Source organism: Strongylocentrotus purpuratus, unplaced genomic scaffold, assembly GCF_000002235.5.
Source record: "Strongylocentrotus purpuratus isolate Spur 01 unplaced genomic scaffold, Spur_5.0 spur5_scaffold_3, whole genome shotgun sequence".
In the NCBI taxonomy this organism is placed as follows: domain Eukaryota; kingdom Metazoa; phylum Echinodermata; class Echinoidea; order Camarodonta; family Strongylocentrotidae; genus Strongylocentrotus; species Strongylocentrotus purpuratus.
In genome coordinates, this window is record NW_022145609.1 from 13451181 (window position 1) to 13466910 (window position 15730).

General features: G+C 36.2%; 1 protein-coding gene across 1 annotated transcript; it reads left to right on the plus strand.

The window, feature by feature from the left end:
• Positions 1–8253: 8253 nt before the first annotated feature.
• Positions 8254–11129, plus strand: LOC105440963 (E3 ubiquitin-protein ligase TRIM71-like). The gene is made up of 2 exons (XM_030995751.1): positions 8254–9255; positions 9759–11129. The coding sequence occupies exons 1-2, from the start codon at positions 8620–8622 to the stop codon at positions 11127–11129; spliced, it is 2007 nt and encodes a 668-aa protein (XP_030851611.1). The 5' UTR covers positions 8254–8619.
• The last annotated feature ends 4601 nt before the right edge of the window (positions 11130–15730 follow it).

Sequence of the window (15730 nt, forward strand, 5' to 3'; positions counted from 1 at the left end):
CACACTCTATATTACCATTATTTGTAGTGTGTATACCTCTCTGCTCCAGGCCTATATGTTTCATATTCGATTGTTTATTTGGTGATAACTAACCGAATGACAAGATGCCCATTCTCTCGATAAATTTTAATTGCCGGTAGACAGTTGGCATTATCCAATATAATAATAACGCCCCTATATCGAAATAATGTAAATACTGTACGTAATATCTATTTCATGCTTTGTGTAATCGTTTCTCTTAGAGATTTTCTGAAATCGTTTTTTTTTAATCATAACCCTTCTCTCTTTTTTTCTCTGAAGGAAATTTAAGAGGAAAACAAAATATTGTGGAAAAGAAATAAAATACTTTGAAATTTATGCGCAAACTGGTCGAGGAAATAGTACAAACTTTATTTACGATTTGTTTAAAATGTGAAAATATAATTTTGTTATATTTTTCATCTGTAAATGTGTAACGTTATTTGTAACCTTGTATGGGCATGTAAAAGTTCACTTGCATATTTATTTAGACCTATGTGAAGATTATTTTGTTATTTTGTATGCAATGTTATAAATTATGTACAATTTTCTTTATCAGAGAAATTATTAAAAACCTATGAAAAAAAGAAGGAAAAAAAAGAAGAAAAAAGGGGTGATTATGATATCATAATGTATAACTTGAAATTGGTAAGATATTAATTAATTTCATATTAGATTTATTCCCCTTATGTAGTTATTCTCAAAATACGTTTTGTTAATGTTTGTGCTTATATTTCTTGACTTGTAATGTGATCATTTAGTACTTTTAAATGAAGGACCACATTTTACATATTAGCAATTCAGCTTCCACGGGTCAACCAGTCAAGTTATTGGTATTATTATCCTGTTTTCATTTTATAATATTATTTTACTCTTCGCATGGATGTTACATTGAACTTGCTTAATACATCAAATCAATTTTTTAAAATAAATCCTTAGTGGACCATGGTGTGACATTCCATTAAAAATTCCTTCGTATTCAACTTGCACTCTTCTCTGAAAAGCCATGCAAATGAGTGCTCTAAGAACTGGGAACTGATAGTAACTATGACAGATTAGTTTGCTATGGTGTAGAGAAGAGCAATGTTCATGTATAAACAAAAATTAGGTCTAGTTTACTAGTCGGAAGTTCTATTTCTTGACCAATCGTCCTAATATAAGGAATGTACGAATATTATGATATCTTTGTAAACGTTTAATGCAATTCGGTTATAGTTAGTGATTTCACTTTGAATATTTCATGTAAATATTATGTTGTATGCAATCGGTATTGTTGATTGACACTGGATGAGTCCTTTGATGTTTGATAGAAAAAGACAAAGTGGAAAGAGAGAAATGGAAGGAGATAGGAATAATAATAATAATGTTTAATTTGTATATAGCGCTTAATACAAATGTCTCTAAGCGCTTTATAAATATACTATTACCCCGGTCATTGGATTCAGTGGAGAAAGAGGGGGATGTAAGTGTAGTATAGTTGCCGTCTTTTACTCTTCCAAATATACCGTAGTAATGAAAGCAAATAAAATGTCTCGCTCTATTTTCCAGGATGCTAATAAAGTGGATCTCCAACATAATACTACTGAAAGCCTGAATAAGTCGCCATCTATATAGAACCAATCCAATCCAATCCAATCCAATCCAAAAGACATTAGCGCCTTTTCCTTGCACTGACAAAGCCTTAGATTATTTTTTCTTTAGTTGTGGTTGTGTCTAGAACTCTAGATAATGTACCTACAACTTCTTCTCGACAGAGTTCGGTCCATGCGGTGACCCAATGTGATCGACTTGCATTCTCTTTACAGGGCCCAAACCAATAGGACAATGTTCAGGATGAAAAAAAAACACGTAGATGGCATTGACGGTCTAAGTTACTTTGTTCAGTCAATTCTTATGGGAAAATGGGACGACTATTTCGGGACAGACTACTGGCCCCAGTTCTGTTCTGTACAACGTTTAGTTAAGTACATTTAAAGAGAAATCCAATCTTTATATCAAAATACTATAGAGAAAAGAATACAAATCAGAAAAGTGGGCTGGGGAAAGTTTGAATGAAATCGTACAAAAATGAAAAAACCTATGAATTTTGAAAGTTGTAATCTCTATATAGATATGGGTTCTTCAATTTGGCTGAATCGGTAATGTCTCTGTGATGTTGTGTCGGACAACCTTCCGGTTTGTTCCAGCACACAAGTTGACTAAAATGTCTTCTTTTTTTCTTCTTCAAAAGATCATGACTGAGGACCTATACAATGTGACACCCATAATATATTTTGAGTAGTGCCTCAAGGGAGAAGGCATTCAGACAAAAAAACAGAAATATAATGATATTCTTTTTACACGACAAACAGGAGATTTGTCAGGCACTACGTCACAATAATTCACTAACCAATCTGTCACTTTGAGATATATAGACTAAGTGATCTCACATTTAGAACATTCGATTACAAAAAACAAAAACCATTCTTGGATTGTCCTTTACCGTATTTTGAATTTTTCTTTTTGTTCTCTTTTTTCATAACTTAGAAAATAATTATAAGTATCTATACGCTGTAAATGTAGCCTATATATTACATTAACATTTTTATTTTTATTTGTATACTGACACAGTATTGTTGACTTATACTGGATATATATGTGGAAGATCTAGATTATAGTTTACTTGTCTTATGTGATATTGCCATCTGTAAAATCAGTATCATGTTGTTATTACTGCATGTAAGCCTATATATCCAAATTAAAATCACAAGAATAGCACATTTTCTGAGCATAACAAAACTACTGATTATATTTGTTTAGTCGTTATTAAGGTGATGAAAGAAATCTCTAAATGGAGTGTAAGCTGACGAAGAATTTGGTAATATTGATCCTAACTAGGTTACACTCTGATCACATTTTGCTGTCCATACGATGTGAGATCTTTCATCATGTTTCTTAGTATGCCTTGTTATCTCACAATGTATGGACAGCATAATGTCATCTCAGTTAGGTGTCCATGTGCTGTAAGATCTGTCACCATGTTTCTCAGTATGCCATGTTATCTCACACTGTATGGACAGCACGATGTCATCTCAGTTAGGTGACCATAATTATTCTGTAAGATCTCTTGCCATGTTTCTTAGCACGTTTAGTGAACACTAATTATTTTTTTTCGAAAATTTGAAAAATCGCACCCCCTCCCCCTTGAGCGCCAGGGGGGGGGGGGGCATCTCCATTAAAAGGTAACATTAACGTGTTTTTACACGTTTTCTTTCGCCACTGCTGGTTTTTTAGATTATCTCTTCCTCCTCTCTCTATCTTTCTCTATTCGTTCTCAGAATAAGATTTATTCTGTCTGTAACTTTTCCCCCTCATACATGCTCGTTCCCTTTCTCTTTCTTATGAATTATCACTCGTCGTCTCGACCATTGACTACTCTTTCCTTTCTCTCTCTCTCTCTCTCTCGAATACCCACCCTCTTTAGAAATTAATATGCTACACATGAAGAAAAATATAGAACTTGGGTTTAACTGTAGATATAATTATATAAGGACAGTTTAGTCAACTAACATTCAAGCATTTATGAAACAAAATAATGATCATACTAATTTCCCGGTTTTGCAGTTCACCTGTTTATGGTTTTGAATGAAAATAAATACTGCTTTATCTGTATTTTAAGAAGAAATAAAACTCAAATTAAAAAAAAAAAATAATTGAATAAATAAGAAATAAATTTAAAAAGATACATTACTCATACTAAATACTCCATTACTCATACGTAATACATCAGTCGCACGAACGAGAGCAACACTACAGTGCGCCCCGGAAAAACGAAACCGAGAATTATCGATGTTTTATCATAACTTAATCACAATTATAATTAATAAATGACACATATTTGTAAAGCTTAGGTCCTCCTCTTTCATTTGATTTAACTGATATGATGCATATTTCACACATGAGTGATTCAAAACAATTTGAAAAAGGGTTACCAAAAAGTCATTTGGCGGACGGTATCTGAATTTTAAAGAGAAGATCACATTTCTATAGGAAGTGCAGTTTCTGCCCTTCCATATGACACCTCAATAAGGAAAAATGAGCTAGGAATAAATTAATGTTGTTTGTTTAAAGTAATGCTTGCACTTCCATAATTGCATTGAACGAATTCGTTTTCACTGGCTGCCTGCCGTATCAACAAACGGAATTTACAAAAGACTTAACTCCGTTTTGTTGAAGATCAGCCATAGACGTATGACCTGATGCATATATCACATATAGATTCACAAACATTTGTTTTAGACCGACTTGAACTGGAAATGAATGAATGACCGGCTCACAAAACTGATAAGAAAGAAAAAAACAGTTACGAAGGTAATATGATCTCGTACTATATAACCCCCGGAGGTGGGGGGGGGGGACCCACATATTAAGACATACAGGGATGTGCCGCTCTAATGGGTATCCGTTTCACCAAAAAAAATCCCTAAACATGGGTCCCACTTTTAACAAAAATACCATTAAAAATGGGTTCGTTTTTTCAAAATTTCCAACATTTGCATAATTTGCATAATGGCTGTCATGCTCACGTCATTTTTTCTCTTTGGCAATCTCGAAATTATTGAAACGTTAACAAAAAAAGAGAAATTTGGCTAGAAATGGGCACAGAGTGTTTATGCCTGTGATGTCTATTTCCGCTCTCATTAAAATACGATAGTGGTAGGTCTCTTTATTTATTTACTACGCATTAGTCTCCTTGAATAAAAGCGCTTTGGAACTTTAATATCTAGGTTGAAAGTATACGACGAGTAGAAAATAAAAGAGAAACTAACGTGGAAGGGAATTAGAGGAGGGTTATGAGGAAAAATGCGTCCACCGTTGCCCCCTCCCTTCCACCAAAAGGAATTAATTGTGCATTGAGCAAAATTTGTGGTCGTTGTGCTTCTTGACACCGCTCTGCACCAATAATACTAATGATGGTGGCTTCTATGTCGGGTAGTCATTTTCACACCTGAGTGGAGAGTGGCGAATGTGGATAAATTATGTCCTGCCAAAGGATATTAGTGCAGGACGAAGTTTCGAACCCTCAACCCTTGGATTGAAAGCCAAGTGAATGAACCATCTACACCACGACACCTTCATAACCAGTGGCGTAAGGGGCAAAAAAACACCGACTTTTCCGTTTGGGGGCGACCGAACCCCCTGCCCCCCACCCCCCCCCCCCCCCCACACACACACACACACTTCAGGCCCCTATGGTTGTGACAGCTACTCTACCTGTCTTCAATTAAGGTATGAGTAAATATTTTCGTAAATTATGGTTAAGAAAATTGGGATTTGCAAAGATGATCAGACTTATATTTCTTGCCGGGCCGCGGTCCCCAATCCTGGAGACTAAACAAAATATATAAATATCCGATTGAGGTAAATGGGATTAGTCAAAGTTGCTTTCTGAAATCTTAGGTCTCCAATTCCTGGAAGTTGTATCACAATAATGGCGCTTGAAGAAAAATGTGTTGATGGTTGGCTCACCAAAGTTAAACCCAGTTGTTGAGGAAGTCTTTTGAAATCATTCGACCAGCACTCCTCCCGGCTCCCCCCTCCTCCCCCGTACTGTGCGAATGCCCGTTTGGTGACGAGGAGGAGGATGATGATGTTAATGATGATGCTGACTAGGATTATGAGGATCATCATAATGATTATCATGCTGATGAATGTCCACAGCGCTGCCCGCATATAGTTGGAATATTTTTTTTTTCCTCTTTCGTGAAATGTTTGCGACAACTGACAATTACTTAGTTTTAATATAGATAAACCTATAATTATATCAGGTTATACATCTTTTTTTTTAATGTATAGATCAATCTCCATGATTCTTTAACTTGATCAAGAAGATATGAACTATATTAATCAAGATTCAAAAATAAATTATATAGTAACAATCATGGCATGAAAAGAGGTTAGACATTTTATTCCAACTTTATCGGTGATGATGATGAAAACAAAATATTCACAACGACGGTAATATGATATGAATGAATAATTAAACGAACAAACGAATGAACGAACGCACGAATAAATGAATAAATGAACGAATGATGAACACAATTGAGTGAACGAAGGAATGACGAAATGAATGCATGGATATTATGATGATGATGATGATGATGATGATGATCAGTGGCGTACCTGGGGTACTCCGTCAGGGGGGCAAGCGACCGAAACAAACAAAAAAGGCGATGCTAATTTTCACTTCTGGCGAGCGAGCGAGCAAAAAAAAATCTTTAAGTAACGTTTGGTATATAAACTGGTATTGTTGCAAGTTGGGGGTGGGAACATTCACTTGTTAGCGACGTTAATTTCATTTTTTTTGCAAAGGAGCGTAGCGAGCAAGAAAAAAAAAATCACTTCTTTTTTAATAATTGCCACTTAAACTTGGTACAGTTGTCCCATGCAGGGCGTGGGAACAATATTGTGTTTAAGGTGATTTTATACCCATTTTAGCTAGCGAGCCAAAATACATCTTTCTCTCAATGAATTGCTATATAAAATTCGTTTCATTATTGCAGGTCGGGGGCAGGCACAATCGTGTTTAAGGCAATGTCAATCCCATTTTGGCGGGCAGGCAACCCTCTACATTGTAGCAGGTTAGTGGTGGGCACATAATTCCATGAGCGAGCGTAGCGAGCGACCGAAAAAATCACTTCTCTTTTATAGGGAAAATATGGTACATAAGCTTGGGTTCATTGTTCCATGTCAGGGACGTGATTATTAAAAGCGGTGTTATTTCTATTTCGGCGAGCGAGCGTAGCGAGCGAGCAAAATTTTTGTAATGATAATTGGTTCATAAATTTCAGATTTTTTTTGTTGCAGGGCAGGGCTTACACAATCATGTCTAAGGTGATGTTAATTCCGTTTTGGCGATCACGAGCACACCAAAACTTCTTTGAATAACGTTTGGTACATAATTATTAACTGGTTGTTGCAGGTTGGGGCGGGCACGTTAGCGGTGTCAATTCCATTTTGGCGAGCGAGCATAGCGAGCAAGCAAAAAAAAATTCTCTTTTAATAGAAATTAATAAATAAACTTGTTTTTATTGGTGCAGGTCAGGATGGACGCAATCGCGTTTAACGCGATTCGATTCCTTTTTGGCGAGAGGGCGAAAAAACTCTTCCACTTTAATGATATTGTTGCAGGTCAAGGGTGGGCACAATTGTTTCCAAAGCAATATCTATTCATTTTATTCGCGAGCAAGTGTAGCGAGCGAGAAAAATGAATTACTCTCTTTTAGTAACATTTAGTACATACACTGGGTGTTATTGTTGCCATGGTTGCAGGTCGGGGCCCGTCGGGGCAGGCACAATAGTCTAGGCAATGCTAATCCTTTTCTGTTTTTCAGGGGGACGAGCAAGTGAAAACGTTTAATACAAAATAGGCTAGCAAGCAGTTCGCGCCAGCGAAGAGTTTCGAATTTGTTATATCACTTATATTTTCCTATTTTCATTTGTCTTAATTTTTCAGGGCCGTATGCGGAATATTTTTCTGGTGGGGGAGGGGGAAAGATGCGTTAAAAGTTTTCGAAAAATCTCAAAAGCAAAAGGAGTGAAGGGAGTTCGAGCGACCGAAATGGTCATGAGGGTACTTTTGCATTTTCAAAAGTAGAATTGAAGGATTTGGTATAGGCCTACACTACATTTTCAGGAAAAAAACTGTACGTTTTCAAAATATCTGGGGTCAACTGCCGCCCCCCCCCCCCCTGGTGCGTACGGCCCATGGTCTTTTTTTTTTTAATTTCCCCATTTTTTTTCCTTTCCTTTTCTTTTCCCTTTTTCTTCCTTTTCTCTTCTTCTTCCTTTTTTCTTTCCTTTTTCTTTTTTTCCTTTTTTCTCTTTTTTTCCTTTTTTTCTTCCCTTTTCTTTTTTCTTTTTCTTTCCTTTCCTTTCTTTTCTTTTCTTTCCCCTTTTTCTTTTTTCCCCTGGAGCCCGTCAGGGGGGCACTCTGCCCCCCCTGCCCCCCCCCATAGGTACGCCAGTGATGATGATGATGAGATGATGACGATGATGATGATGATTATGATGATGATGATGACTTGCCCGTTCACACAACGCTGCAGCCTACGTGCAGATCATAAATTTTAAGTCGCCCTCTATAGATAAAAAATGATGAATACTGCCAATTTTAAAGTTCAAAGGTGCTTATATACGCTGCGCGCGCTCTCTGTGGAAAAACCCACTTCTATTTATAGGATGCACAAACTGCATTGTATTCACAGAAGATCTACTCAAGTGTGATTCACTATTATAACCTTATTTGTATTCAGGTACACATTTCAACAGAGGATTAATACTTTTGATCAAAGTTAGGTGCACCTCTTTCGACAAATATTTTTAATCAACGTGAGAAAAAATTGCTACAGATCTGCATGCAGTTTGGACGCACTTGTTATAGACTCAGAATGTTGGTAGATCTACTACGTCACAGCTTATAGTTTGAGCTTGCATGAACTCACTGTAGGCTAATAACTTCTAATACACATTAGCTGATCACATTTTAAAGTTTTATCGGACATCAAGGGTATAACGAGCTCGTGTTTGTAACTAGCCAGAAATACGTTATTTGTACCAATGGCTGAGAAGATTGAGGAAAAGAAAGCTCCAAGCTTTTCACATAACCTAACATGTCCACTATGTCTTGGTATCTTCGACGAGGCGACCATCCTGACTTCATGCGGACACACCTTCTGTCGGAAATGTCTCAAGAACTATGACCTGTCCCATCAGGAACTTGATCACATGATATGTCCTCTCTGCAAGGAGGTCACTAAGTTGTCTGCGAACCGTGTCGATGATTTCCTCACCAATGTAACGGTCAACGGACTCGTAGACGATTACAACGCCAAGTGTGGAGGGGTGAATGCTGCCCTAGAGGTGCGTCCAAAATGCACCGCTTGCACATTCCATCAAGATGCTGTCTCATTCTGCAGAACATGTAATAATTACATGTGTGATAAGTGTCTGGATTGTCATCAACATCTTACAGTCGTCTTTAAGGGACATGAGATTGTATCCATGGAGGATATCATCAAGGGGAAGGTCAGCATTGGTCACCTATATGAGAAGTGCTGCATCCACAAACAAGAGAACAAAGATATGTTTTGTGAGGATTGTAAGGTCCACGTCTGTCACAAGTGCGTGATAGTCAGTCATCAAAATCACAACATCAAGAATCAGGCTGACTTCGAGCAAGAGTTACGGCTAAAGGTAAGTGTGGCTTTCGGACATTTTTTTTTTTTTTAAACTCGCGTTTGGCTAATAAGGCCTGACAATAATTGGTCTTAAAAGAAGTAGTATCATGTATTCTTCTTATTATTATTATATTACTTTTTTTTTGTTAAAACTAATATTTTAATCATTATTTTCATCATGAATATTATTATATGAATATGATTATCATTATACTATTTCTATTTGGTCTATCTCCATTCTGTTTATCTTATATTTCTGCTTTGAATTCATAGAAACGATCTCATCAAAAGGATTGTATTCCCTTCTAAGAAAACAGAAAAAAATCAATGTATTAAATTCCGCGGTCCTTATGATTATGTGTACGGGGGTGCCGGGGGGTGGTGGGGGTCATGTTTCTTGCTTTTGTGAAACACGCGCGCAAATTCCGGTGTTTGATTTTTAAACAAGCTCCGTGTAATTGGCATACATCTTATTCTAAAAAAAATGTTCCTTTCACTTTTCTATTATTCATTGTTTAGGTGAACGATCTTGTCCAGCGTTGTGCAAGTAAGAAATCAGAACTGGAGAAGAACATTCAGAATGTGGAAGTACAACGAAATAAAGTATACACTGCCGTGCAGAAACTACTGGACGATGTCAATCAAGCCTACAGCATCAAGGCCAAAGAGCTTGAAGAAAATCTTCGAAATCTCATCGAGCAGATCAATGCATTAAAGCAGAGTTTTGATGACGATCTCAACGTCTTGAAATCCAACGATCGACAAAGGATCAAGAGTATTTGCAGTTCAATAACACTGGTAGCTAATGACAGACTGGGTCGTCTCGAAACAGACAGTGTGTCTGCTCATAACTTGCTCTGTGAGGAGCTGGATGCCCTGCTCAAGGTGGCTACTGATCACACTTCTGCGGCAACCATTGCGAAGAAAGCACAGAAGAAGAGGTTCAATCCTGCAGACGTTACTTGTCTTGAAATCGGGAGCATCTCAGAATCAGCTCCTGATCACACTTCTGCGGCAGCCATTGCGAAGACAGCACAAGAGAAGAGGTTCAAGCCTGCAGACGTTACTTGTCTTGAAATCGGGAGCATCTCAAAATCAGATCCCAAGGTGCAATTAATGAAGTCTGTAAATCTACGGGAACTGATGTTTGGTATGACCCCGTACTCTAAGGACAGTGTAGCTATCGGATATATGGATGCATGTGGTATAGATATCATCGATTCAACTGGTTATCAGGAACTGTATGCAAACATAACAAGTAACATGAAGTGCGCTCATCTTGTGTTTCAACAAGACGGGTCGGTATGCATATCGACAGGTAACAACAAAGCACACGTATATGCTCCTAATGGAACCAGGAAATCAATCATACATGTGAAAGGCAAGGAACTTTATCTCAAACTAAGCAGAAGCCCATCAGATGAAATCCTCATCGCTAACGGTGGAAACCAAGTCTATATCTTAGACCCGACGGGATCCACTCTCAAACACACTGTTCCAACAAAACACAAGACGGGCCAGGTATCTGGCACCAGGTCGGGTTTGATCGTCACGAGTTCATGTAATTTAACCAGTTCAAGCGTGGTGACGGTCTATGACAGGAATGGGAATGCTGGTAAGTCTCTACAATCTCCAAATTGTGTCTACATGTATGCTACCGTGGATGAGCAGGACAGAGTGTATGTAGCGAGTGTTATAGATATTGGGAATAATTATTACATGGTGATCAGGCTCTACGACCTTGATGGTCTGAACTTCAAGGAGAGAGTTAAGTTCGATGCACTTAAACTGGAGACTGGTCATAGTTGGCGTTACTTGGTTTCCCTCTCACCAGACGTGCTCGCGTTTGCTAATGGCAAGATGTTGTATTTTATCAAAGTATCACCGTAATCCATCTCTCACTCTATATTACCATTATTTGTAGTGTGTATACCTCTCCGCTCCAGCGCTTCCTTAATACGGGCTTATGTTTCATAATCTATTGTTTATTATGTGATAACTAATCGAATGACAAGATGCCCATTCTCTCGATAAATTTTAATTGCCGGTATACAGTTGACATTATCCAATATAATAATAACGCCCCTCTATCGAAGTAGTATGTAAATACTATATGTAATATACATCTATTTCATGCTTTGTGTAATCGTTCCCTTAGAGATTTACTTTTTTCTTTCTCTGAAGGAAATTCAAGAGGAAAACAGAATATTGTGGAAAAGAAAAGAAATAATTTGAAATTTATACGCAAACTGGTTGATGAAATAGTACAAACTTTATTTGCGATTTGTTTAAAATGTGAAAATATAATTTTGTTTATGTGAATATCTTTCATCTGAATGTGTAATTTTATTTGTAACCTTGTGTGGGCATGTAAAAGTTCACTTGCATATTTATTTAGACCTATGTGAAGATTATTTTGTTATTTTGTATGCAATGTTATAAATGTACAATTATCTATATGAAATATGAGAGAAATTAAAAAATCCTATAAAAAAAGGGGGGGAAGAAAAAAGGAGGTGATTATGATATCATAATGTATAACTTGAAATTGGTAAGATATTAATTAAAAAAATAATTCCTTCGTATTCAACTTGCACTCTGTCTGAAAAGCCATCAAAATGAGTGCTCTGGGAACTGAGAGTAGGGCAGATTAGTTTGCTATGGTGTAGAGAAGAGCAATGTACATAATATATTATTAGCAAAAATTAGACCTAGTTTACCAGTCGGAAGTTCTGTTTCCAGACCAAACGTTCTAAGGAATGTAAAAAATATTATGATATCTTTGTAAACGTTTACTGCAATTCTGTTATAATTAGTGATTTCACTTTGAATATTTCATGTAAATATTTTGTTGTTTGCAAACGGTATTGTTGATTGACACTGGACGAGTCCTTTGATGTTTGATAGAAAAAGACAAAGCGGAAAGAGAGAAATGGACGGAGATAGGAATAATAATAATAATAATAATAATAATAATAATAATAATAATAATAATAATAATAATAATAATAATAATATTTAATGTTTATATAGCGCTTAATACAAATGTCTCTACGCGCTTATACTATTATTACCCCGGTCATTGGATTCAGTGGAGAAAGAGGGGGATGTAGTTGTAGTGTAGTTGCCGTCTTTTACTCTTCCAAATATACCGTAGTAATGAAAGCAAATAAAATATCTCGCTCTATTATCCAGGATGCTAATAAAGAGGATCTCCAACATAATACTACTGAAAGCCTGAATAAGTCGCCATCTATATAGAACCAATCCTGACCTTAGATTCCCTTTTCTTCAGTTGTGGTTGTGTCTAGAACTCTAGATAATGTACCAACTTCTTCTTGATATAGTGTGGTGCATGGGTGACCCAATGTGATCGACTTGCATTCTCTTTACGGGGCCCAAACCCATAGGAAAATCTTCAGGATGAAGAAAAAATTGTAGATGGCATTGATGGTCTAAGTAACTTTGTTCGGTCAATTCTTATGGGAAAATGGGACCACTATTTCGGGACAGACTACTGTTCTGTACAACGTTTAGTTAAGTACCTTTAAAGGGAAATCCAATCTTTATATCAAAACACTCTAGAGAAAAGGAGAAAAATCAGAAAAATAGACTGGGATTGTTTGAATGAAATCGTACAGAAATGAGAAACCTATGAATTTTCAAAGTTGTAATCTCTCTCTATATATGGGCTCTTCAAATTGGCTGAATCGGTAATGTTTCCGTGATGTATAGTGGCGGACAATTTTTCCGTTGTTCCAACACACAAACTGACTAAAATGTCTTCTTTTTTTCTTCTTCAAAAGATCATGACTCAGGACCTATACAATATGACACCCATAGTATATTTTGAGTAGTACCCCAAGAAGGCGCTCAGACAAAAAACAAAAATATAATGATATTCTTTTTACACGACAAACAGGAGATTTGTCAGGCACTACGTTACAATTATCTATATCTATTAATATTATAGTTTGAACTCTTTAAAAGAAAGCTTAAATTATATCTTATTTCTAATAATCTTACATCGTAAAAACACTCACTTACTCCACAGTTCAAATTTGTTTAGGGTTGTGCGGTCTGCATGTATGTTTTTGTTTTTGCTTATGTTTTACTTTGTTTTGTTTTGTTTTGTTGTTTTTTATTATTGTTTATTTAAATACCATATATCATTTTGTATGATTCCTATACTAGTTTTTTTTCTGGTGGCTGTCCAGACAAACCCTGTAGGGTTTTTATACAGCAACCTAATTCCTATTTGTTTATTTTTACTGTCAATATTGTACTATGTTAATGATATTTATGTAAAAGTCATATTTTGATGTTACTGTTTTTTACTATGGAATTAAATAAATACTAAAAAAATAAAATACAAAATAAAATAAATAAAAAAATCCACTGACCAATCTGTCAATTTGAGATACAAATATAGACTTAGTGATCTCAAGTTTAAAACATTCGATTTATTTAAACTTTCTTTTACGCCATTCTTTTTATCTTTTTTTGTTCTGCTTATATACAAATAAACTTATGACAAGTGTTGGATTGCCCTTAAACATATCAAAGTTCGTATTTTAAATTTTTCTCTTTCTCCACTTTTTTCTTAAATAGTTATAGAAAGTATGTATGCGCTGTAAATGTAGCCTATATATTACATTAGCAAGTTTATTTTTCTTTGTATACTGACACAGTATTGTTGACATATACTGGTATATTTGTGGAAGTTCTAGATTATAGTTTACTTGTCTTATGTGATATTGCCATCTGTAAAATCAGTATCATGTTGTTATTACTATAAGCCTATATATCCAAATTAAAATCACAAGAATAGCACATTTTTCTGAGCATAACAAAACTACTGATTATATTTGTTTAGTCGTTATTGAGGTGATGAAAGAAATCTCTAAATGGAGTGCAAGCTGACGAAGAATTCGGTAATATTAATCCTAACTAGGTTACACTTTGATCACATTTTGATGGCCATACGCTGTGAGATCTGTCATCATGTTTCTAAGTGCGCCATGTTATCTCACACTGTATGAACAGCACGATGTCATCTCAGTAAGGTGACCATAATTATGCTGTAAGATGTCTTGCCATGTTTCTTAGCACGTTTAGTGAGCACTAATTTTTTTTCGAAAATTTGAAAAATCGCACCCCCCCCCCCTTGAGCGCCAGGGAGGGGGGGGGGCATCTCCATTAAAAGATAACATTAACGTGTTTTTACACGTTTTCTTTCCCAGGGGGGGGGGGGGCTTGATCCGCCACTGCTGGTTTTTTAGATCATCTCTTCCTCCTCTCTCTATCTTTCTCTATTCGTTCTCAGAATAAGATTTATTCTGTCTGTAACTTTTCCCCCTCATACATCCTCTTTCCCTTTCTCTTTCTTATGAATTATCACTCGTCGTCTCGACCATTGACTACTCTTTCCTTTCTCTCTCTCTCTCTCTCTCTCTCGAATACCCACCCTCTTTAGAAATTAATATGCTACACATGAAGAAAAATATAGAACTTGGGTTTAACTGTAGATATAATTATATAAGGTTAGTCAACTAACATTCAAGCATTGATGAAACAAAATAATGATCATACTAATTTCCCGGTTTTGCAGTTCACCTGTTTATGGTTTTGAACGAAAATAAATACTGCTTTATCTGTATTTTAAAAAGAAATACAACTCAAATTTAAAAATAATTAAATGAATAAATAAGAAATAAATTTGAAATGATACATTACTCATGCTAAATACTCCATTACTGATACGTAATACATCAGTCGCACGAACGAGAGCAACACTACAGTGCGCCCCAGAAAAACGAAACCGAGAATTATCGATCATATTGCTCCGATTGTCTCATTTTCGCTCGCGTGAACATTGCCAGCACAAACCACTGACCTCTACCTCCTACACGGATCATCGCACATTCCCATTCACTATACGTTACGTACTAAAAGGCTGTATTGTCTGACCGTTCATGAATATTCATGTTTTTGCTAAACTCGGCAAAATATTTGCTTTTACTAAATGGAAAAATTACGGTGGGGGGTTGGATGAAATGGACAAAACGAAATAGGCAGAAGTGATCTATGATAATTCATGCTTTTTATGTTTCGTGTGCTCGACCTATAATCTTCAAAGCGCTTGGTAAACTGAGTCCAAAGTTAGACTTGTTTCACATGTGTATTATAGGCAATGACGAGCTTGCAACCTATTTTGAAAAATTACGGTGGGTGAACTTTCAAAAGTCAATGAGTCATGAGGGCTCCAATGAAAGAGCTAGTGATAACGTACGTCGGGGTGGATGTGCTTTTCGTTTAAACAAAAAATGAATTTTTAACGATTTTTTTTTTTTAAAACGTCCATAGGCTAACATGTTAGGCTGCTGAATCTGACCATGCTCTGACGATAGGGGGCGTTGTGAAATGAGACTAAACGGAGCCATATGGTTTTATCATAACTTAATCACAATTATAATTAATAAATGACACAT

Coding starts and splice junctions, on each gene's coding strand:
- LOC105440963 (XM_030995751.1), top strand. CDS start 8,620: ATGGCTGAGAAGATTGAGGAAAAGAAAGCTCCAAGCTTTTCACATAAC. Junction 9,256..9,758: donor AGCAAGAGTTACGGCTAAAG/GTAAGTGTGGCT, acceptor TTCATTGTTTAG/GTGAACGATCTTGTCCAGCG.